The sequence below is a fragment of the Crocuta crocuta genome, unplaced genomic scaffold, assembly GCF_008692635.1.
Source record: "Crocuta crocuta isolate KB4526 unplaced genomic scaffold, BGI_CrCroc_1.0 scaffold130, whole genome shotgun sequence".
Taxonomy (NCBI): Eukaryota; Metazoa; Chordata; class Mammalia; order Carnivora; family Hyaenidae; genus Crocuta; species Crocuta crocuta.
The window spans coordinates 17,282,953-17,308,917 of NW_027527920.1; the positions used below are offsets into that span (position 1 = coordinate 17,282,953).

Sequence of the window (25,965 nt, forward strand, 5' to 3'; positions counted from 1 at the left end):
TTTTAGTATATTCACAGAGTTGTAAATCTATAAACAAAATCAATTTTTAGAACATTTTCATTATCCTGAAAAGAAATCCCATACCCACTAGCTGTCACTCCCCATTTTTCCCCAACACCTGCCCTTTTTTGCAGGCAACCACCAACCTACCTTCTGTGTCTTAGATTTGCCTATTTGGGCCATTTAATGTAAATGGTTTCATACAATATGTGGTTTTCCAAGATTCAACCACGCTATAGCATGTATCAGTACTTCATTTTTTAAATTGCCAAATAATATTCTACTGTATGGATAACCACATTTTATTTATCCATGCATCAGTTAATGGACATCTGGATTTTTTCTATGTTTAAACTGCTAAGAATAATGTGTGGACATATATTTTCATTTGGAAGTATATACCTTGGGGTAGGATTGCTGGATCATATGAGGAGTTGCCAAACTCTTTTCCCAAGTGGCTGTACCACTTTACATTCCCACCAACAGTGTATGACTTTTGAGTGTGAATTTTTATTTCTCTACATCCTTGATAACACTTGTTATTATCTGTCTTTTTTTTAGAGTGAGAGAAAAAAGAGTTTGTGTGTGTATATGGGGGAGGGGCAGAGGAGTGAGAAAGAAACAGAGAGAGAGAGAGAGAGAGAGAGAGAGAATCTCAAGTAGGCTCCACACCCAGCATAGAGCCTGACGCAGGGCTCGATCTAATGACATTGAAAGCTTGAGCCAAAATCAAGAGTCAGACTCCTAACTAACTGATCCACTCAGGTGCCCCAACAACACTTTTCTGTCTTTTTATTATAGTTCCCCTCATGCGTGTAAAATGGTATCTTCATGGTTTTCATTTGCATTTCTGTGATGGCTAATGATATTGAACATCTTTTCATGAGCTTATTGGCCATTATACATCTTCTTAGGGGAAATGTTTATTTAGATTCTTTGCCCATTTTATAATTAGATTATTTGTCTTTTTGTTACTGAGGTGTCAAGTTCTTTGTATTTTTAGATACAAGTCCCTTGTCAAATACATGATTTGCAAAATTTTCCCCCCGTTTTGTGGGTTGTGTGTTTTGGTTTTGTGGATGGTATTCTTTAAAGCACAGAAGTTTTTCATTTTGAGGATGTTCAGTGTATTTTTTCTTTTGTTGTTTGTGCTTTTATTGTCATATCTAATCAGTGTTGTTTTAGTTTTATTACTTTGATCAGAAAGAGGACAGTTTCAAGGCTTCCACTTGGCCTTCTCACTTTGATAGCTCTTATCCCACAAGCCCATGGATTCACTCTGGTGGTCGTGGTGGTATAAGAGGATCCAAGTTATAGTATGTCAGTCCCAATTTTACATTTGAAAACAAGGAAAATGACTACTGGGTAGATCACAGAACCAGTTGACTCAGTTTAAGCTGAATTTTAGCCAGGGCATTTCCCCAGGACACCACTGGAGAAGTCTTTATGCATTGAGCCTTAGGCCAGTGACTTTATGTGTCCCACATTCTTCTCAGGATGGGGAACTCCTTGCCACTAGGTGAGTGTGAGCTGGTCTTAAAAGCCCATCACCCATATATCTCTGTTGGTGTAGGCCCTCTAAGAAACAGACACTCATGAGAATAGATACACCAACAGTTTTGGGGGGAAGCACGGGTGTAGCTTAAAGAGGGAAGACACGCAGTTGGGAAGAGCCTTCTCATCATGATGCAGCCCTAACACTTGTGCTAGGAGGAGAAAAAGCATTGGTAAGAAGAGCACAGTTCTGAGAAAGTCTCATCCAAGCTCCTGGAGAGTTTCCCAGGAAAGATTGTCTGTTAGAGAAATCTTGTGCTGGGTATGAATGGCCAAGCTCTAGATCCCTGCTGTGCCCAGTCTTTGGGAGTAGGCAGAGAGAACACAATAGGTAGATTCAAAGGTGCATGGTCACCTAGGAGCTGTCAATCAGCTATGCAGGTTTTCTTGAAAGAGATCATGTAGCTCAACTCTAGCCATTATAATTATGATGCTTAAGGATTCATATTTTCATCCTCAGAGCAGCCACTAATAAAATGGAAACTTATCGGTAAAAATCCAATAAAGGAAATAAAATGAAATACCAAGAAATACTCGATTAATAATTTTTTTAAAAGAGAAAAGGGAAGGGGTGCCTGGGTGGCTCAGTCAGTTGAATGTCCAGCTTCGGCTCAAGTCATGATCTCACGGTTCGTGGGTTCGAGCCCCACGTCGGGCTCTGTGCTGACAGCTAGCTGTTTTGGATTCTGTGTCTCCCTCTCTCTCTGACCCTCCCCTGCTCATGCTGTCTCTCTCTCTCAGAAATAAATAAAACATTAAAAAAATTTTTAATAAAAAAAGAGAAAAGGGAAAAAAAGAGGAATGAAATCAAAATAGAAATAGAAACATGGTCATAAAGCCAACCATCTCAATAAGTGAAGAAAAAAAAGCAAGATTCAACCATAAGCTCTTAATAGGAGACACACTTTGAGTCTAAAGACAGATTAAAAATAAAAGTAAATAAAAAGATTCACCATTCAAACACTAAGCAAAAAACAAACAAAATAAAAACAAAACCACCCAAACAAAATCCTAGTATGGTTGTATTAAAGGTTAGTAGACTTCAGGATGAAAAGTATTACTAGAGAAAAAGAGGGACATTTTATTATCATAAAAGGGCTTATTCATCAAGAAAACATGTCTGATAAAAGAGCTTCAAAATTATAAAGCAAAAATTGACAGACATAGAGAAATAAATTCAGAATAGTTCAAGATTTTATCACTTCTGTCTCATTAGTGATAAAACTAAACAAAAATGTCAATAAATACATAAAAGATTTGAACAACACTATCAGTCAACCCATTTAGCATGTATGGAAGACTACATCTAACACCTGAAGAATATACGTTTTTTAATATGCCTATGGAGCATTCACCAAGGGAGACTATATATTGGGCCATAAAATGAGCCTGAATACATTTAAGAAACTTAAGGTTCAACATGTTCTCTGAAAATAGAATTCAGTAACACAAATATACCTGGGCAATCCACAAATATTTGGAAATTAAGCAACCTATTTTAAATAAGTGATGGATCAACAAGGAAATCATAAGGAAGGAAAATTCCAAAACATTTTAACTGATTATTAAAGCAAAACATTATCAAAATATGAGATGAGCACATTCAGTGCTTAGAGACAAATTTACACATTTAAGTGCTTACATACAAAGGAAAAAAGACTTAAAATCAGTGATCTAAGTTTCTATCTTAGAAAACAAACTATAGGGAAGGAAATAAGAATGGGAATCAATGAACTAGAAAATGGATAAAAAGTCAAGAAAGTAAATGAAACCAAACATGCTTCTTTGAAAAGATTAATAAAATTGATATACTACAGCTAGCTCAAATAAGAGAAAAAGTTCAAATGACCATTATCAAGAATGAAAGGAGCATCCTATACAAAATAATAATAATAATAATAATGTAATATGAACAACTTTATGGCAATAATTTTAACTTAGCTAAAATGGACAGATTCTTTAATAGCCAATAATATACCAAAGCCAACATTAGAAAGAATGCTTGAAAGTTGGCACTACTTTTGAATTAGAGATGTTACCACAGACCCTAGACTGCACGTTTATTTCCAACAGAACTTTGCAAATGTATTGCAAGAACAACTAGAGAAATCTGTGTAGATGAATGCTGATTCATTACAGCTAGAATAGAACTGACAACACATGGTGATTTAGTATTTTCTGTACAAAGGACATTATTATGTGTGGTCCTCTATTTTCCTCTTTGTCATTTATATCATTATACATAGCACAACATAGTTTCAATTGAATGTATTCATATAAAAATATGTATTTATATATATTTATATATATAGTGTGTGTGTATATATATATATTGTGTGTATATTTATATATATACATATATATATAAATATATTTGGTTATCGGGACTTAACCAAATGGAAATTGTAGTCAGACGTTGAAGAGGGCTTTTACATCTTTGAGAAAATATGAGGTTCAAGAAAGTTTTTTTGGAGAACTGTTATTGGTAGATTAACAAACAGGAAAGACTCCAAATTGAAGTTAGTGCTTAGTAGTAAATTATAGTGAGACCTACACTTACAGTCGCTCAGATGAGACTGAGGGAAACAAGTTATAGGAGGGAAAAACATCAGCAACTAAGATGCAGTGTACACACGCGTATGAGCATAGTGCATGAGCAACTAAAAATACAGCTCACTCCATTCCTCATACTCCCATGGTGCTTGGTTTGTATCGTTATAGTAGTCATACTCATCATACTATACAATTGACCCTTGAACAACATGAGTTTGAACTGTGTGGGTCCACTTATATGCAGATTTAAAAAAATACGGTACAGTGCTATAAACGTATATCCCTTCCTTACAGTTTCTTAATGTTTTCTTTCCTCCAGCCTGCTTTGTTACAAGAAAACAGTATATAATACATAAAAGGGACATAATAAACAATAAGCACATTTATTATTTTGATTTATGTTTCTGTTATCAATAAGTCTTCTGGTCAAAAATAAGCTATTAGTAATTGAGTTTTGAGGGAGTCAAAAGTTATATGCATATTTTCAACTGCACCCCTAACTCCCATGTTGTTCTAGGGCCAACTGTATTTACGTAATGTGTATATGTCCATGCATATGTTCTGTAGGAAAATACAGAGCTCAAAATGTGGGAATACAGGTTCTTTCTGTTGTGCATACTCTGCCACCTGTGGGTGAACTCTGTGTTTGTCTGAATCTAAGGAGCCCCTTTTCTGAGCATATTACTTGTTCGTCATAGTTGCCTTTTCAAAGTAGTAAAATTTTCCTTTTATTTATCTCCCTAGTAGAGACTGTGGTTCTGGAAATTCTGACAAATTATAACTATTTCCTTTATCATTATACATACTCATATATAATCTGTGTTATGTATATTAAAAGTTATATATTTTGAGAGAGAGTATGTGAGCAAATGGGGTAGGAACAGAGAGAGAGGGAGAGATGGAGAATCTGAAGCAGGCTCCACACTGTCAGTGCAGAGCCAGACGCAGGGCTGGAACCCATGAACCCTGAGCTGAAGTGAGATGCTTAACTGACTGAGCTACCCAGGTGCCCTTGTATTATATATATATATATATATGATTTTAAGAGAAGTAACAATCAGCTGTAGTGTAATCACCATAAAACCACCACTGTGCGATCTTCCTGTATTGTTTCCTATGTATTTTTACATATATATTTATACTCCTCACTTCTAAATACACGCAAAAAATTGGTGTGATAGTTTTCTATATTTGTTTCCAGGCACTTTGCTGATGCTTACTAATGAGATGACCACAGTCCCTACCCTCAACAAAGCTCACTATCTACTGTGGACTTCTATGAACATGCTTCTCAAAATAATTGCCAGTATACTGAGCATTATGAAAGGGAAAACACCAGAAGCTCAGGAGTGAATATCCAGGAGATATTAGGGAATTTAGGGGATTATGTCAGGGAGATATTAGGGAAGTCTCCTTCTCTCTGAGGAAGTGTACCATTTAGGATGCTCTGCGGTTCAAATAACAGACTTGAAGTAACAACTAATATTGACTTAAACAATATGCACATTTATTATCTCTAATAATAAAGACCGTACTTGGAGGAATGGGGGTGACCGCAGCATCTGAACGGTCATGTGTGACCCAGCCTCTCTGAGATTCTCTTGGCTTTCTGTGCAGACTACAAGATGCTTGCAGCAGTTCCAAACATCATAGCCTCACATGATCATGTCTGTAGGTAGAAAACAGAGAGAGTTTTCCAACACGTGTCTCTTAAAAAGTGAAGCACCCTTTCCAAAAGATCCCCCCAAGAGACTTTAATTCTCATCTCATGGGCTAGAATTGTGTCCTATATGTATTTCTAACCCAGTCTTCGGTAAGGAGAATAGAATTACCACGAGGCTTAGAGGAATCAGGGTTCAGCCCCTGGGAATGGGGAGTCGCCATCTATCCCTGACACACATTGTCATCCACTATTTGAATAAAATCAGAATCCTGTTAGCTAGGAAGAAATGGAGTAGACCCCATTAATAAAGTGTCATCCACTATTTAATTAAAATCAGAATCCTGTTAGCTAGGAAGAAATGGAGGAGACCCCGTTAATAAAGCACTAAGTAAATGATGGTACAGCCATACAATGAAACCTTCATCAGCTATTAAAAAGAAACAGATGTGTATGTATTAATAAGGCATTAGTTTCAAAATATGCTAAATGAAGGAGCCAAGGCACAGAACATTGTGTGTGTGATAGACCTATTTGTGTTAAAACAGAAACAAAAAAAATGCTTTCTCATATGCTGGTATTTGCATATAATACTTCTGGAAAGACCTAAGAAAGCGCAATGTTTTCTCTGAGAGTGGGACAAGGATACGAGAGTGATTTATTGTTCACTATGTATCTTTTTTACTGTTTAGATTCCCTCCCATGACTATGTATAATTTATTTTTATATTTGTCGATGAAAATTGCTATATAAAGTAGAAAGACATAAAAATGTAAATAAAAGTGCCAAGATACTTTCTATTTATATAATGCTGTAGGCTTGTAAAAATATCTGTCTAATTCATTTAACAGGTTTGTTTAAAACATTTTTTAGTTTATTTATTTATTTTAAAAGAGAGAGAGAGAGAGCCAGAGCCAGTGGGGAACGGGCAAAGAGAGAATCCCAAGCAGGCTCCACGCTGCCAGCACAGAGCCTGATGTGGGCTCAAACCCACAAACCTTGAGATCATGACCTGAGCTGAAATCAAGAGTTGGGTGCTTGACCGACCCATGGAACCACCCAGGGACCCCCACATAGTTTTATTTTAAAATGTACTAATATCATATGTCCACACAAAAATTTTCACATGAATGTTCATAACATCATTAATCATTATAGTCAAAAAGTGGAAACAGCCCAAATGTCCATTGACAGATGAATGGATACACAAAATGGGGTATATGCAGGCAATGGGATATTTTTCAGCTGTAAAAAGAAGTAAAGTACTGACAACATGCTGCAAAATAGGTAAACCTCTAAAAAGCAGCAAGAAACCAATTACAAAAGATCACATGTTATATCATTCTATTCATGTGAACGGTCTAGAATAGGTGACTTTAGAGAGAGAGAAAGTAGATTGGAGGCTGCCTGAGATTGAGGCTGTGGAGGAGAAATTAGGGGTGACTGCTAAAGGGCATGAGGTTTTCCTAAGGTAATGAAAATGTTCTAAAATTGTGACAGTAGTTGCACACTATGAAAATACTAAAAACCATTAAATTGTACATTTTCAATGGGTCAATTGTATGGTATGTGAAATATATCTTAATAAAGCTGCTTTTTAAAAATGTATGTGTATTGCCTTTTCATGCATCTACTTGTAGAATTTCCAGGAACATTACTTCAGATTCTTTATGAACCCTGTAGAGTAAATTGACACTTATCAGTACCTTTGTTGTTCTTTGAAAAAATTTGGTTACTTTTCTGGCAAACTTTTTTCTCTACTGTTTTATGTATTTATAGACCTACATGCTTACTTTGTTTTTCAAAAAAACCTATCACCAGCACTTTAATTTTTGTCTCTCCTGCTTTTACCTTTCCTTAAATATGACCCTATAAACTATTTTTTGTGACCACAGCTTTACCCCTATTTTAATAAATTAAAGAGATGATTTCATCAAAGAATTCACACATAGCTTTAAAATGAGATACTATGGGGGTGCCTGGATGGCTCAGTCGGGTGAGCGACTGACTTCGGCTCAGGTCATGATCTCAAAGTTCATGAGTTCAAGCGCTGCGTTGGGCTGTATGTTGACAGTATGCTTAGAACCTAGAGCTTACCTCAGATTCTCTGTCTCCCTTTCTCTCTGCCCCTCCCCTACTCGTTCTCTGTCTCTGTCTCTCAAAAATAAATAAATGTAAAAAAAAAATATTTAAAAAAATGAGGTAGTATAAAGGGGCTTATGATGGAAAGTGATAGACTTGAGAGCCCCAACGTCTCTCCCCCTATCCCTGCTTCAGGAGAAACTACTTTTTAACTGTTGTTTATTATTCTGGCCTTTTTTCCCATATTGTTGAATAGCCTACACATCCATGTCCCAAACTGACTTCAAGCTATGACAGATGAGTAAATAGCCAGCTTATGTTTAGCCGATAGTTTGGCCCCTCATGGGATGCTAGGTTGAAAATAATTTTTCCTCAGAAACTTGAAGGCGTGGCCTCATGATGACACTGTTGAGCAGCGTGTTGCTGTTGAAGAGTCTGATTCTAGTTCCTTTGGGGGTGGTTCTTTTTCTCTGAAACATTTGACAGTTATCTTTATCCTAATGTTTTAAAATTTCACAGTGATATGCCTTCTGCATACAGTTTTAAAAATCCATTATTGGGGGCACCTGGGTGGCTCAGTCAGTTAAGCTCAGGTCATGATCTCACGGTTCGTGGGTTCAAGCCCTGCATCGGACTCTGGGCTGCTAGCTCAGAGCCTGGGGCCTACTTCAGACTCTGTCTCCCTCTCTCTCTGCCCCCGCCCCCGCTGCTTTCACTCCGTCAATCTGTCTCTCTGAAAAATAAATATAAATATTAAAAAAAATCCATTATTGGGCTGGGCCTTTGGAAAGCATTTCAATTTAAACACTACTGTTCCCCTTCAGCTCTGAAAAATTTTGTGTAAATAATTTCTTTAAAGATTTTCTTCTCTCTGTATTATTATTTTGTGGGTTCCAACTGGTTGGATGTAGAGTCACCTAGACTGATACTTTCTCAACCATAATTCCTCATGTGAACCACAGAACACAGAAAATGGTGTGTGTTTTCTTATACCTTTCAAGGAGGGTCTTATCCACTTCCGTGCTAGTTATATAAGATAGAAATTAATAGATAACATACAGTGAATGTCTTAGGAAAGGGGTCAGCAAACTTTTTTAAAATGAGAGACAGTAAATATTTTAGGTTTATGGGTCTAGAGGCAAAAATTGAGTATTTTGAAGCTACCTATATATCCATTTAAGAGGCAACCATTTTAAATATTTTAAAAATTCTTATCTCCTGGGCTGTTTAAGAAAACAAAAAAAAGCAGGTGGCTGGCTGGACTTGGCCCACATAGTTTTCTCAATTTCCACTTGTTAGAATTTAATTCTTTCTCTGAATTCTTTCATTGAAAGAGGATTCAAATAATCCTGTTTTTTATTTTCTCTCTTACTTAGCTTTATGTTCTACATTTTGAGAGACCTGTGCAAATGTACATTAGGTTGCTTATATTTGAATTCAACGGTCATTTTTAAAGCATATTTAGTTATTTTTTGGGGGGGGCAGAGGAGGGGTGCAGAGAGAGAAAGGAGAGAGAGAGTCCCAGGCAGGCTCTGCACTGTCAGCATGGCTGGATCCCACAACTTGTGAGATCATGACCTGAGCCAAAATCAAGAATTGAACACCCAACCGACTGAGCCACCCAGGCGCCCCTCATCAGTGGTTTTTAATTTCAACGCCTCTTGTTCTCCAGTTGTTCCCTTTTTCTAGTATCCTAATTTTGCTTGATGGATTCAAAACTTTCCCAGATAGTTCTCCTTACATTTTTTAAGTGTTTTTTTTTTTTGTTTCCCAAATCATTTCTTTTTCCTTCAGTGACAGCTTTTCTGTGTATTTATCTGTGATCTCTGATAATCTAATCATAGTTGACAGTGATACAATAGAAAAATAACCTATTGCTTCCATACATAAAAGGCATAAACAGGGTGCCTGAGTGGCTCAGTCACCTGAGCATCCAACTTGGCTCAGGTCATGATCTCACGGTTCATGGGTTCGAGCCCCACGTCAGGCTCTGAATGCTTGCTCAGAGCCTGGAGCCTGTTTCGGATTCTGTGTCTCCTTCTCTCTTTGCCCCTCCTCCACTCATGCTCTATCTTACTCTGTCTCTCAAAAATTAATAAATATAAAAAAATTTTTTTAAAGGCATAAACATTAAACAATTACATGTTACATTTTTAGTTACCATTTAAGTTTTGTATATTGAAACTGGTGGTTGCATTTTTGCGAAACCCGTGAAATCAGGCACAAAGAGAAACTCTGTGATAAGTGTGTGTATCTGTGTGTATACCATTTGGAGAGTAAAGTGCTATTCGAACGTGGTCTCATTGGGGCAATTGCCCTCTTGCTTCAGCAATCTGCATTGTTTTGAATTTTCAGCTTCTTCTGCTCTGTTTACTGCTATGTGTATATCTTTCAGCAAGGGGATGGTTGTAGGAGAAATGGCTGGAAAGGCAAATTGGACTCAGAACATAAGGGATCATTCCATGCTCAGTCATTTGGATTTCATTCTTTGGGCCACTGGGAACACCTTTTGAGTAGGGCAGTAAAGACAGCCTAAACAGTCATTTAGGTAAGTCATTCCAGTTATATAGGAAAGAGAAATTAAAAAGATAAGATACTTGAGATAGAGAATCGTGTTAGGTAGCTATTAGTTAAATGCTAAACCAGGACAGCAGAGACCTGATTAGATCAGACCTGATACCTATTTTCTTAGCAATATTCCACAAACATCTGCATTATCCACCAGGTACTTTGATAGACACAGACTTTTTATTTTTTTCCCTCAAAATGTTTTTCCTGGCCTTTCTCCCTTCCTACCCTCACTGGGATTGCCTCAGGCAAAGTGCTCATATACACTTCATGCTTGAATCACTGGAGCAACAATTCCCCACAGGGTTTCTCTTCAGCCCAATGTATTTTGTGTATCACTGACAAAATAATATTTTTGTATGACCTATGTCATGTCATTTTTCCTTTGAATGTTTCATTTTCTTTCCCACCAATCAAGTCCTGACTCCCTTTTTGTATTTTAGTGCCCTCAGCCTGGCTCTAGCCTAACTAATCAAAAATTTTTTGCCACTTTCTTTCTTTTTAAAGTTTATTTATTTATTTTGAGAGAGAGAGAAAGGCAACATGAACAGAGGAGGGGCAGAAAGAGAGGGGGAGAGAGAGAGAGAGAGAGAGAGAGAATCTCAAGCAGGCTCTGCACTGCCAGGACAGCCCAACACAGGGCTCAACCTCATGAACCGTGAGATAATGATCTGAGCTGAAACCAAGAGTTGTATGCTTAACCAACTGAGCCATCCAGGCACCCCTGCCATTTTCTAATACAAAAATGTTGTTATCAGTTTGATTTCCTTAGAGCATGCTCATTCTGCCCCATGTCTTTCTCAATGTGATCTCCTTGCTGTGAATGTTCTCTATATTTTCTTATTCAAATTCTTTCCAACATTGAAATTTCAGCTCAAGTTTCATCTTCTCCCCAAATTCCCCTACATCTTCTTAAAAAAGATTATTGTCTTATACTACTTTTCTAATCCTATAGTATCTCACCCTTGATTGGAGCTCCCATTCCCATAGTTGCTCCATGGTCACAGTGTGACTATAAGATAGCCAGCTGTCCTAACCAAGACAGGAAGAGAAATGCAAGGGGCAAAAGGGACATCTCTCCCAGCTGAGTCAGCCCTATTTAAAGAGCTCTCCCAGAAGCCCCATCAAATGACTGTCAGTAGATCAGCCTCTTCGTCCCTGGGTGTTTTTAGAGAAAACAATATATAAAGTACGCTGGAGCATTCAGTGTTTTGATCTAGGTGATGATGACACAGTATCTGTAAATCAAAAAGTCATCAGGCTGTGGCCAACAGACACACGTTAAGATGCTCAACATCACTAATCATCAGGAAAATGCAAATCAAAACCACAATGAGATGTCATCTCACACTTATCAGAATGACTAAAGTCAACAACACAAGAAACAACAAGTGTTGATGAGGATGTGGAGAAAGAGGAACCCTTATGCACTGTTGGTGGGAATGCAAACTGGTGCAGCCTCTGTGGAAAACAGTATGGAATTTCCTCAAAGTAGAAATAGAATTACCATATGACCCATTCATTTCACTACTGGGAATTTACCCAAAGAATATGAAAACATTAGTTCTAAAAGATATGTGCACCCGTGTGATTACTGCGGCATATTTACAGTAGCCAAAATATGGAAGCAACCCAAGTGTCTACCAAAAGAGGAGTAGATAAAGAAGATGTGGTGTGTGTGTGTATATATTATATAATGGAATATTTTCAGCCATAAAAAAGAATGAAACCTTGCCATTTGCAACATGGATGGATCTAGACAGTATAATGCAAAGTGAAGTAAATGAGTCAGAGAAAGACAAATACCGTATGATTTCACTCATAGATGGAATTTAAGAAACAAAACAAATTAACCAAAAAATAAAACAGAAAAACAGACTCTTAAGACTCTTAAAGATAGAGAACAAATTATAGGTTGAAGGAGAGAGGTGGGTGGGAGATAGGCTAGATGGATGATGGGTCCTAAGGAGGGCACTTGTGATGAGCACTGGGTGTGATATGTAAGTGAAGAATCACTGAATTCTACTCCTGAAACCAATATTGCAGTGTATGTTAACTAAAATTTAAATAAAAATTTTAGAAAAATTAAAAAATAAAGAAGATGTTAGCTGAAATAAGAAAAACAGACTCGGGGCGCCTGAGTGGCTTAGTCCGTTAAGCGTCTGACTTTTGCTTAGGTCATGATCTCGCANTTAAATATAGAGAACAAACTTATGATTACCAGAGGGAAGGTAAGTGAGAGGATGGTTGAAATAGGTGAAAGGGATTTAAATTACCCTTATTGTGATGAGCAGTGAGTAATGTATAGAATTGTTGAATCACTGTATTTTACACATGAAACTAATATAACACTGTATGTTAACTATACTGGAATTAAAATTTTTTAAAAATTTCAGTGGGCCAAATTGAATACTTAATGGACCAAATAGTACTTCATGAAAAGTACTAAGAAAAATAGAAACATAACTGAAAAAAAATTGGTAAGAATGAAGAGAATCCAAGTAAATGAACTAATAAAGTTGATCTAATAAATGTGTATCAAACTTTGCTGCCTAACATCAATAAATGCAACCTTTGTTAACTTGCCATTGGAGTACTTAATATATCTGGCTCTAAACAGACCTCGATAAGAATTTCAAAAATAAAGACCGCATTTACTTTTAATAATTCATTCTTTTTACTAGTATGTATTTTGTATATTTTAATGGTATTTAAAATTTATTTATTTATTTATTTTGAGAGAGAGAGGGAGAGAGAGACGGACAGAGACAGAGAATCCTAAGCAGTCTCCATGCTTAGCTTGGAGCCCTGCTCAGGTCTTGACCTCATGACCCTGGGATCATGACCTGAGCCAAAATCAAGAGTTGGACTCTAATCAACTGACTCAGCTACCCAGGTGCCCTTTAATGGCATTTTTGTATGTTTATTGCAGTTGCATCTTCATTGTAAACACTAAATGATATGGATTAAACCTGTAGTCCTACCTAATGCTTTCTCCTTTGAAGTGCTTTTTTTTAATATTAATACAATTACTTGTTTTCTTTTTGTATCATTTACCTCAAATGTTTTTTTTTTGTTTTTTTTTTGGTTTTTACTTTGAGAGTCTGTATAACTTAGTGATTAAGAGCATTTAATTTGAAATTAGTCTGCTAGATTAAAATAAAAATTCTACCTCTTGATAATTCTTAGAAAAAAAGTCATCAGGCTGTGTATTTAAGGTTAGTAAATTTTATACTTAACTGAATGTATCCTATACTTCAGTTTTAAAAAATTAATGCCTCTCTCCTTGAAGAGTTGCACAGTGTGGTGTCCCTGGGCACATTGCTGCAGATAAAATTAAGATTATGTTCTCAGTGTTTAAATCACAGTGTTTAATGTAATATGTTTATCATACGGAAAAAATCAATTTAAATTTGAGAAATTTTTGTATGTTATCTTAACCTTTGGTATAAAAAAATTAAAGATTTTCTTTGTATTTGATATTTAGTAGATACTAACTTGATGTCGAAATATTTCAACAAACACAAAAGCATCAGCTTTGAGCAATAAAATACTGCACATTTTTACTTATACTGTGAGTGAAAACTCAGTGTATACTTTTTGACTGCTTGTGTCTTTGTAGTAGAAGCAACAAATGGTTCTATAAAGGTAGTACTAAAAAGGATTCAGAAAACTGGCTTCCATAAAATCAGTAGCCACTTTGGGTAGTTTTACCTTGACAAGTGAGAAGTCAGTAAATAAAATTGATAACAAGTTAAAACAGAACTCATATATTTTTTAAGTTTATTTATTCATTTTGAGAGAGAGAAAGAGAGCGAGTGAGCGCACACGGGGGGGGGCAGAGATAGAGGGAGAGAGAGAATCCCAAAGAGGATCTGCACTGTCAGTGTAGAGCCTCATGTGGGGCTCTAATTCAAGAAAAATGAGATCATGACCTGAGCCTCACTCAACTGACTGAGCCCCCTAAGCACTCCTATAACGTATATTTTTAAGTACTTGCAAACATTTAAATTTTTTGACATTTTATTTTTTTATTTTATTCTATTTTAGAAAAAATGTAAAAATAAGCCCCAAATCCGCTTCATTGTTACAGTAAAGCTATTAGAAAATGGGTGACATAGAATTGGTCTGCTTTTGTAGTGTCTCCTATAATTGAAAATACACCTAAATGGCAACATTTTCAAGCTTTATGTCTCAGAGTCTGTGTGTTGATTAATGTTCACTTGTTTTTAAAGAAAGGTTGTGTTTTTCTTACTTAGGTCCATCCTCAGCAGCACCGGCTCCTCTTTGAAGTATTTGATGAAAATCGATTGGTAAGTTATGTTGTACTAGTTTGAAATGTGAAGCCAGGGTATATATGTCAGTAGAGCAGAGGACGTGCACTGGGAATCTGTGATGTGAGAGATGACTTGGGGTCATTATGGAAGCTCTGGGCAAAATGGAGAGGTGGATACATTCCCCCCCCACCCCCTTCCTGGTGCCACTTTCTACCCTTCCATTCTCCTCCCAGGCACCTCTGTTGATTGACAATTCTCAACAGATTGTGGTCTTACTCAAGATCTGTTGTGCCAAGTGATGGGATGGCAGGAAAGCTGGCCACTTGGTCTTGCCTTCCCTCATGTTCCTCCTGCATGGCCTGATGGGTATGCACAGACTCCGGGAAACTTCTCCCCGAGCGGCTGCACCTGTACCTCCAGCTTGCAGTGGATTTCTTCCGTTACTTGTATCAATTTACACGCCCCATCCACTTTCCTCTCCCCATCTTCTGCAGAGGAGATTGTCCTCCTTACACTGATAAAGCCCCTGAAGGACTGCAAGCTCTTAGAGAGGCAAAGGAAAAAAAAGGCAAAGTTAAACCTGATTTTTTTATGAAATGATAGTTCTGATTCCTCATTTGCTAAAGACTATCTTGAAGTCCTGTCCTTTTCCTATTTTTGTCTCTTAGGAATACTATTTTACATCTTTTTCTTAGCATCCTTTTAAAAAATTTTTAGGGGAGCCTGGGTGGTTCATTCAGTTAAGCGTCGACTTCGGCTCAGGTCATGACCTCCCCGTTAGTGGGTTGGAACCCCACATCAGGTTCTGTGCTGACAGCTCAGAACCTGGAGTCTGTTTCAGATTCTGTGTCTCCCTGTCTCTCTGTCCCTCCCCCACTCATGCTCTGTCTCTCTGACTCACAAATAAATAAACTGTATAATTAAATTTTTTAATTAAGAAAAATTTTTAATGTACAGTTATTTTTAAGAGAGAGAGAACATGCAGGGGAGGGGCAGAGAGACAGAGAGAGACAGGATCTGAAGCAGGCTCCATGCTAGCAGCAGAGAGCCTGATATGGGGCTCGAACTTACAAACTGTGAGATCCTGTCCTGAGCCAAAGTTGGATGCTGAACTGACTGAGCCACCCAGGCACCCCTAAATCTTCTTTTAAGCATCCTACATGTATATTTTAAATCTGTAAAATTTGAACATAAAAATATAAGAACAGTGTTTTGTATTCAAGGCATATGAGTTGTTAAACAGAAGCGCCAAAAAAGAAATGTTCACTTCTTAGCTAACCAAAAAACTGGGTTTTTAAAACTTGTTTTTAGTGTTGGACTACATAACATGTTTTTTTCCCCTCAAAGAATAACTGTACTACTAATGGAAGATGCTGAAAATAAAATATATTAATTAGCATCATAATAAGCAAAAGGGTGTCCAAAGGAAGAAGACTTAATTACTTATCATATATATGTATCCAAGAGTGTAATTTCCTTTTGCATATTTTTCAATTTATTAAAGTAGTATCACTGAACACATTCCTCTGTGATATGTTAACTAAGATATGCCATTTAGTATATCAACTGTGTTGGATACTCTGCTCTGCATTAGAAATAGAGCTTTTCTAAGAAGCTGACTTTACTAGGAAAAGGGAGAGGGAAATAATTAGAACAGAGTGGTGTGTGTCATTCTAATCCTCTGATTTGTTTTTTTTTATTTTTTTAAAATTTATTTCTGAGAGAGAGAGAAGTGTGAGCAGGGGAGGGTCAGAGAGAGCGGGAGATACAGAATCCGAAGCAGGCTCCAGCTCTGAGCTAGCTTTCAGCACAGAGCCTGCCGTGGGGCTCGAACCCACAAACCATGATATCATGACCTGAGCTGAAGTCAGACGCTTAACTGATGGAGCCACCCAGGTGCCCCAATTTTTTGTTAGTCCTAGCAGATAATTGAAGCATACCTATCACCTGAGATGTCATAGAAACTATAACCACTGGTAGAGTAACAGGCTTGATTGCATAGCAGTAAATGTCCTGTGCTACTGTAAATGTCATTTATGTTTGTTCTCCTGTAGCATTCACAATGAAATTAAGAACATATCCTTTTCCTAGCATATACTCTTTGGAAATGTGCAGCAAAGAGCACAGATAAAATCTCAAGCAGAAATAATTTCTAGTCCTGTGGAAAATGTTTGTCATATAAGTGATATTTGTTTTGAAAAAGAGTAGGCTTGGGCGCCTGAGTGGCTCAGTCAGTTGAGCGTCTGACTCCAGCTCAAGTTATCATCTCACCATTTGTGAGTTCTATCGAGCCTTGCATCAGGCTCTGTGCTGACAGCTCAGAGCCTGGAGCCTGCTTCAAATTTATTTTAAGGAACTGGATCATGTGATTGTAATTGGGTCATGTGGTTTCTGGCAAGTTTGGAATCTGTAGCTGGCTTCAGATTTATTTTAAGGAACTGGAGCATGTAATTGTGATCAGGTCATGTGGTTTCTGGCAAGTCTGAAATCTGTAGCAGGGCTAACAGGTTGAATATTCTGGTAAGAGTTGATGTCACAGTCTTGAATCCGAAGCCCATAGGGGAGGAGAGCAAGCTGGAAACTTGGGCAGGGTTTCTATGTTGTAATCTTGAAGTCCGGTTGCTTCTTCTTCAGGAAACCTGTCTTTGCTCTTTAAGGCCTTTAGCTCTAGCATGAGGCCCACCACATTATGGAAGAGACCTGCTTTAGTCAAAATTTACTGAATTAAATTTTTTTTAAAATTTTTTAATGTTTATTTATTTTTGAGAGAGAGAGACTGAGTGCGAGAGAGGGAGGGGCAGAGAGAGGGAGACACAAAATCTGAAGCAGGCTTCAGGCTCTGAGCTCTGTGCTGACACCTCAGGCCTTGGCTCGGGCCTCGAACTTGTGAACTATGAGATCATGATCTGAGCCAAAGCCAGACACTTAACCCACTGAGCCACCCAGGCACCCAATGAATTAAATGTTAATCACATCTGAAACATACCTTCATAGCAACATCTAGCCTGCTGTTTGACCAAATAATTGGGCAAAGGAGCCCAGCCAAGTTGACACATATAATTAATTATCACAGTGGACTTCGGCCTTCAAAGTTCTTTTTTTTTTTTAATTTTTCTTAACATTTATTTTTGAGAGCCAAAGAGCAAGTGGGGGAGGGGCAGAGAGAGAAGGAGACATAGATTCCAAAGTGGCCTTCAAAGTTCTAAACAATGATTAGCGTTATCCAAAGTCTATCCCTGACATTTAATCACATTATTTTCTGTGTAGACAATCAATAACCAAACATTTCAGAATGTGGGGTCCTGAGTTTCAATCTAATCCTAAGACATTATCCATTTCATTCCAGAGTATGAAATTCTCCAGGACTTGCACAAATTCACACTGATGAGTGTGTGAGCACTCCCTACCTCCTCTTTTGGAATTGATGCTCCTCTTTTGGAATCTGTTTGGCCAAGGGGCTACACTTTACCCCGGGCTCTCCAATGAACTGCTATAATGGTGGTACAGATCCTGTACAATCCCAGCCCAGAGCCAGCAATGCAAACTCTTCAGCCCCTCTACAGTTTAAACTCAGACTGGCAGGCTGGAGAGTGCATATCACTCTCACCTAACTTTCCCTTATCTGAAGCCCCCTCTTTGAAAAATTTCAGTCATCATTCTTTCTTGTCCAGCTGTGGTGCTTTTCAGTATTTGTTTAGAACTAATAGCTGGATCAAGGTTTGTTTTTGGTTTTTGTTTTTAACATTTATTTATTTTTAAGGGGAGGAGGGTGAGGGAGAGGCAGAGAACAGGAGACAGAGGATCCAAAGTAGGCTCTGCACTATGAGCCCAGAGCCTGATACAGGGCTCAAACTCAGGATGGTGAGATCATGACTTGAGCTGAAATCAAGAATCAGATACTTAACCGACTGAGCCATCCAGGAGCCCCTGGATCAACTTTTTAAAAAGTTCCCAAAGGAAGCATTAGGCACTCAGAGTAAGTGTGGTGACCATCCACCCGTCCATTTAATCTCCTCTCTGGTGTTACTTAGTGCTTTCTTGGTGCCCAGCATGAGCCCAGAAAAGTCAGAAGAAACGTGTGGTGACAGTCCTCATGCTCTGGAAGCTTGATACCTAGTTTGGGGACACGAAACTGATGCTTCTAGTGAAGCTTACCAAAGAGAAAACATTTATCTAGCCAAATACGTGAAGTTCATTATTTTATATCAACAACCAGAGTTTTGCCTATTAACTAGAAGTTTTAGGCCACAGGCATGAGCAATTAGATCCTATTAATTAGCCTATTAGAAGTTCTTCATTCTTTGAGCTATGAGACCCTTAGCTTAATTCAAGAAGAAAAGCTGAAGTCATTTGAAGGCAAAGTGAAAAGATTAGGACTCTTCCTACTATAAAGAGAGAGGATTATAAGGGAATATTTACTGTAGTCCGTAAAATCGTAAAGGAGATAGATTATATAAAAGTAACCTAATACTTTTATTGCTAAGTTTGCAATTATTGTACACACTCTAAAACATAGTGCTGTATCATTTTAGTCAGAAATATAATTTCATAAATTCCATATTTCTATTTTATCATATCTTAATTGATTAAAAATACTGTTTAGAAGACTGTGATTGAGAACAGATCTATCTTAAAGCGTTTTCTTTTTTAAACAAAGTGCAAGTATATGTTTTACATATTTTTTTTTTTACTTAGGAAAAAATCTTACTTAGAAAAATACAACTTGGGTGTAGTACCATGTGGTGTAAACAACTGAACTCTTTTACTTTTTACTTTCCTATGAATGAGCCAGTATATATTTATTACTGGAGTTCCAGCTATAAAATTCAGGTAAGGGGTTTAAATATACCCTAGAGTATTATTTAAAAATAACTTTGTTTCTTTCAAGTAGAATGCCATACTTGGTCTACGGCATTTGGGGGAGAAATTAAAATATTAAACTTTTATTACCCAGTAAACTGAAAATAAAGTAAAGGTTAAATAAATACAAAGCAGAAAAAAATATATATACAAAATCACAAGCTCTTGGAGGACAAACAGTCTACTGTTCTGTACTGTGGGAGCTTTATCAGCAGTAGTAAGTAATTCCACCTCAAGGGCAACACTAGTACTCAAAAATGTAAACAAGTATGGACTTTGTTTATACAAAGAAATATGCAGCATGGTTTGTATTTCTCTCTAGATATCAAACAGCTACATGGATTGTTTCAATACACCAGTAGAGGCCAGCAAAGAGCTCTTAGAGTTTTCAGAACAGAATTGGCATGGAGATATGTTTATTTGATGTGTTAAATCCTTTTTAGACTTCTTTACTTACCACAACACTCTCTTAAGTGAATGAATTGCAGAGACAGTGGAATAAAATATCTTGTGTGCTCAAACTATATTGGGGTATAGTTTTTCTGTCTAATCTGCATATATTTTTAATGGAATGTTTGCTTAGGCTATTTCTTGGCAGAGTTTTAATAGTCAAAATATAAATGGCATCATTTAAAGACTGTACTACTTGGCTGGAAAAAGCCTTAAAATTACAGGAGAAAATGCTTGGTGACAGCTTCTCTTAAACCTTTCTTTCTCAGACCTATGCTCAATTTTTCAATAGTATTACTAGGCTAATTTTGTATTGCTATCCTTAAGCTTTCACTTTTTATAAGTAGGGTTTTGGAGGCTAAAATATTTATCTGTTTGATTTAATGCTAGAGTTTTAATTCACCCCCCAAATTTTGGTATTTCCAAATTTATACAACTGTTTGAATTTACTGATTAAAAAACTTAACGGAATATATGCCTTTCTACATCAACTGACACAACGAGATTCCCTACTCTGGCTACTATTTGGAAATTCAATCCTTGATTTGATACTCAATTACATGGGGTTTCATTCCTACCAACTTCCTGTAATTCTATCCTTATGGGTAAAAATATTAGTGGTCAAACTGTGCTGGAGAAAGTATAGGCACCGTGATTCACATAGTTAAATGTTCATTTAGTAGAGCTGGAGTGAAAAAATACTGTTTCAACTTGAAATGCTAGAAGATTGTTGTTCTTGTGTTACTCATTCATGCAAATTGGAGAAGGTATAATTGAAACAAGGTTGGCAGTGTTTGAGGCAGTGTGCTGCAGCTGAGCTCAGCTTAAAGGTCGCTGGAAATCAAGTGCTTTGTAAGTGAAGGCATTTTGACTACACGCGATTCAAAATATTTGGAAACGTCAGTCTCAGGAATGGGTCGTCTTTTTCTTTCTATGATATCTGGTATCTAAGATTTTACTTAGGATAAAGACTACTGCTTAAGAGCTCTTTTAGGCACCACAAATGATTTTTTCCTTCGATGCAGTGCAGCTGCTTCTAGCCTGTCTCCCGACAGAGATCTTTGTTATGACTTTCAGTCCTTAACATGTTTGGAAATGAGAACAAATGGCACAAAGCTTACGATTGCACTTTGCAGCCAGAAGAAGCAATACTTATCCTTTGTCAGAGACCTCTGGAGATGATCTGGATAGCAATGTTCACATGTGCTTCAAAAGACCAACACGGATTTCAACGTCTAACGTTGTTCAAATGAAGCTGACTCCTAGACAGACTGCACTAGCTCCGTTAATACAGGAAAACGTTAAGTCTCAGGAAAGACCATCTGCTCCTTCACCTGAAAACGGTAATAAAAAGAGCAGCTGTCTGCAGATTTCACTACAGCCAACAAGGTACAGTGGATGTCTTCAGTCTAGCAATGTCTTAGCTGATGGTGATGATGCTTCATTTATGTGTGTCTTGAAGGACGGCATTTACAACAGTGCTGTGGCTGATAATGAACTTAATGCTGTGAATGATGGTAACTTTGTGGGCAGTTCTGCCCTTCGCAGCAGTAGCCTTAGTAACTTTTCCACCAGCGAGAATGGGTCTTACAGCAGCAACGGTAGTGATTATGGATCATGCACAAGTATTACAAGTGGTGGTTCCTATGCAAACAGTATCATCAGTGACAGCAGTGGTTATACGTTTCCACCAACTGATGATACATTTCTTGGTGGAAATTTATCTTCCGACAACACCTTCAACAGAAGTGTGCCAAACAGGAATACTACGCCTTGTGAAAGTTTTTCAAGAAGTCCAAGTACCGTTCCCTTTGTCCAGGATGACTTGGAGCACGGACTAGAAACTATGAAATTGCCAGTGAGCAGACACTCGAAAATTCCACTAAAACGCTGCTCATCCTTAGTCATTTTTCCAAGGAGTCCTTCAAATACCCCACCGACTTCTCCAACAAGTACAGATATTCTTCCGAGCAAAGGATCCTATCAGACTTCACACCAGTTTATAATTTCTCCTAGTGAAATTGCTCATAGTGAAGATGGTCCTAGTGCTAAGGGATTTCTTTCAACAGCTGTCAATGGACTTCGGTTATCAAAAACAATCTGTACTCCCGGAGAAGTAAGAGACATACGACCACTTCACAGGAAGGGCTCGTTACAAAAGAAAATTGTTATTGCCAATAACAGTCCGAATCAGACTATCTGTGAAAAGTCATCTGAAGGATATTCTTGCGTTTCAGTGCATTTCACCCAACAAAAAGCAACTACGTTAGATTGCGAGACAGCAAATGGTGATTGTAAACCAGAGATGTCAGAAATTAAGCTGAATTCTGATTCAGAGTGCAGTAAGCTTATGCATAGGACAGCTGCACGTTTACCATCCTCCCAAAATGCAGATTACCAAGTAAATATCAATGGACAGTTGGAAAGACCAAATTTACAGATCAACAAAAATCATGCTGTTTTACAAAGAAGTATTTCATTGGGAGGAACTTATCCAAATGTTTCCTGTTTATCCAGCCTTAAGCACAATTGTTCTAAGGGGGGACCATCACAATTACTCATAAAGTTTGCATCTGGAAATGAAGATAAAGTTGATAATTTATCAAGAAACAATAGCAGAGATTTCACAAATGAACTATCTAATTCTTTAAAGCATTCTTGTAAGGTAAGTTTCCTTTGGTCCTGGTAAATGTTAATTTATACTAGAAAAGCTTTATGGACTATTTGGTTAAAATTTATTATAACTTAGCAGTTTTATGTACTTCCCTGGTCCTTAGCTAGCAAGTGTTTTATAGTCCTAATCTTTGTATTTGTAAATCTGAAAAAACTCCCAATAGCTTATCACTCTATTTGTTATTTTACCAGTGTTGAAAATATGCATTAAAAAAAGACTTTTCAAAGTGATTTAGGCCATGATACATTTCTGTTGCATAAAAACAAGCTTCAAATAATAATTTATTTCATAACATTTTTACCTTGGTATATTTTTTCCTCCAGTTACATGGCATTTTAATATCTAACTCCATAATTTTATGCCCACTTTCAAAAATGTTCATTTGGTATTCTCCCCTCCTTAATCATTGTGAAACTAAGTAAAATGTAGAATCCTTATTTAAAAGATTAAACAATAAAAAGCCTACATAAAAATGTGAAGATAGTGTTGCAAATAAACACAGAGAAAATGTTTCTCTAAAATATATATATTTATTAGAACATTGATAAAAACTATTATGCTGCATATTTAAAGCAGAGGAAAAATAAATGGCATTTGCATTTGTATATAGCCTTAACCACAGGAATTTTGTTTCCACCCGATTTTCCTTTAGCTACCAGTTAAGACTGCCTTCTAAAATGTAACTCAGTCTTTCAACAATATTGAATTCCAAATTTTATATTTTTTGAATTTGGTTTCAACTGCCAGGCATTTCCCATACTTTTCTAGTTACTTTATTACTTTTTATTTTGATAATTTTGTTTATTATATTAGTAATTTAACTCTAATGAATCTTAACCAAAACATTTCTTTGTATAATCGAGTCTTTCCAAAGTATTTGAACTTAAATAGATTTTCCAAAGTATTTGAACTTAAGTAAGTAGATTTTTTAAATTTCTGTATTTGGAAAGTCTTGCCAGATTCCAGGAAATTAAAAAATTCTGGCTAAACCAATTCTAGATGACAGTATACATAATAGTTTAGGGGTGAGGAAATCCTTATCTGTTTATCTGTGTTTATATAACACTCAATATCTATATTAAAAAATTTTTTAAACTTCTGGTCAAACAGTCTTGGGTAAATAACATATCAAGTAGTTGATAGTTTTCTCTCTTTTGAAATCTCATAAATACAGTTATTGTTACCCAATGCCCAGATGTTAATAGAAGCAACTACTTTATTGAAGATGAATAAAGATCAGATTTCAAATTCTGACCTATGTTTTAGGATTATTTCATTTATAAAACTTAAAAACAACTTTTGGGAGATTATAATCCATGAAACTGTTTTGCCATCAAAAGAAAGCAATGAAATGACACTATAAAGAAACATATGAAATAATTTGCTAATTGAAAATATACCTTATAAACTTATTTTACATTTAATGAAATAATCTGAGAGAAATAATTAACTTCAAAATATTTATGAATAAATATATTTATAGAAATAACCTTAAAATAGTTGATTTTTATGGTAATATTATAGTTTGTTATTAATGATGCTTTTGAAAAAAGGTATTTTTAATGTTTTTTAATAAAGTGTGACTAAATGCCTTTTGCATAGCTAAAAATACACACTTTTATTGGTTTTATTTAATTTAGGTAAGCTAACTTAAATATTTTTTGTGACAGCCAAGCTTTGTGCAGATTCTGTTTTTTTGTTGGATTATTGAATTATAAATAGTTCAGAGGTGTGCAGTTTCATGGAGAGCTTTAGAGTGTTCCTTCGTTTAATGTTTATGAAACAACTCTTTATAAAAGTATTGGGAAGGAATCTAGTGAACATTAAATTCAACGTATACTAGATCTAAATTGATCTAATTGATTGGTAAAGGCTTGTTTTAAGAGGAAAATGCTAGTGTTGGTTTTTCTAACCTTAGCAGTGGCAACAATAATGGGGTTTTAGAAATAATCCTGTGTTTATCAATAATTATATATTAATCTAATTATAGTGGTATATTGTAACTCATTTATAAATAAACAGCTCCCAAAATATTTCCCATGACTCCAGTTAGTCTGGGTTAGTATTCTGATATGCTGAGTCTGGATTCACATTTAACAAGTTGATATTAGAGTAGCATTTAGTAATGTCAGCTATCTGTACTGAGCAGCCGTGAAATTAAATCACTGCTTCGGTCAGGGACCCTGGTTTCTAAAGCACTGAGAGTCTACGAATTCTTTTCTTATGTGTTTAGCTACCAGTCTCTAGCAGCATAGTATCCAGTTTCTAGCTGTCTATAATAACAGCTCATTAATGGCTAATTTTTAAAATATAGTGAGAGCTTTTTCCTGTATCTGCAGCAGGACTCTGTTCTGTGTTTACAATAAAATGAAAATGGGGCTTTGTGGTCTGCATGATAATGTTTATTCATTTGCTGTCAAAGAACATAACAATAACTGGCATATGTTTATTATATATACTTTCTGAAATAATAACTTTTGATCTGAAAGTAGATATTTGACATTTTAACATAGTGTGTAATATTTTGTCAGCTCGGTCAAGAAGCAGTTTCTATCTAGTTACAAAAATTATTCTTCATATTTCTAAACTCTATATAATGGTTTACTCAATTATTATTTTATTTTTTGCTATCTGTTGTTTTCTAAATCCCCCATGTTATGTTGTTAGGATGCTCAGAGATTTTGTTACCCTATTATTTAAATGCATTTGCACTTTGCTCTAGTTTGTACGTGTCCTCCACTCTTCACATATTTGCGTGTTGTATCCAAAACTTTGGCTTTAATTTTCTTGTTATAAAAATTTTTCTTAATTTTGTTTTGATTCATCGTAGGGTGGTAAATTGTTCTAGCCTAGTGTAGTGGAACTTAAAAAAAAACACTATGTCTTAGTTGTTTCAAAAACCTTTAATACTAATCTTAAGATAAGACATTTCAACAATTTATTTAATTGTTCTTCCTAAAATAAGTGTTTTAAATATATATTTGTTTTAGAATTCCATTATTTTCTCGGCCCTTATTAACTCCAGAATATTTAGAAACATTTGGTTAAATTTATTTTGAACAACACTTAATCTTTCCTATAAAATCCAATATGGTTTATAAACATTGACTCTAAAACCATGATGCAACATTGTGAATGACCAGTTCTAGAAATTTGGTAAGAAATATATGCTTGTAAATGTATAGCTCTTAGAACTGAGAAACTGTAATATTAACTTCAGAGTTGTTCAGGGAGCTGAAATGTTTGCTACAGAAACACTTTGTACTTCTCCGTAGATGTGATTTCTT

General features: G+C 36.3%; 1 protein-coding gene across 6 annotated transcripts in view; it reads left to right on the top strand.

The window, feature by feature from the left end:
• NEDD4 (NEDD4 E3 ubiquitin protein ligase) overlaps nt 1-25,965 on the top strand; it is a 134,625-nt gene that overhangs the window by 38,906 nt on the left and 69,754 nt on the right. For 4 of the 6 annotated variants that reach the window (XM_077748186.1, XM_077748202.1, XM_077748194.1 and 1 more), the window contains exon 1: nt 21,110-22,669. In XM_077748186.1, the coding sequence (XP_077604312.1) occupies nt 21,110-22,669 (1,560 nt within the window). Of the gene's footprint in view, nt 1-14,676; nt 14,731-19,452; nt 19,525-21,109; nt 22,670-25,965 lie in introns of those variants that run through there. The other 2 variants (XM_077748212.1, XM_077748219.1) reach the window with 2 other exon arrangements.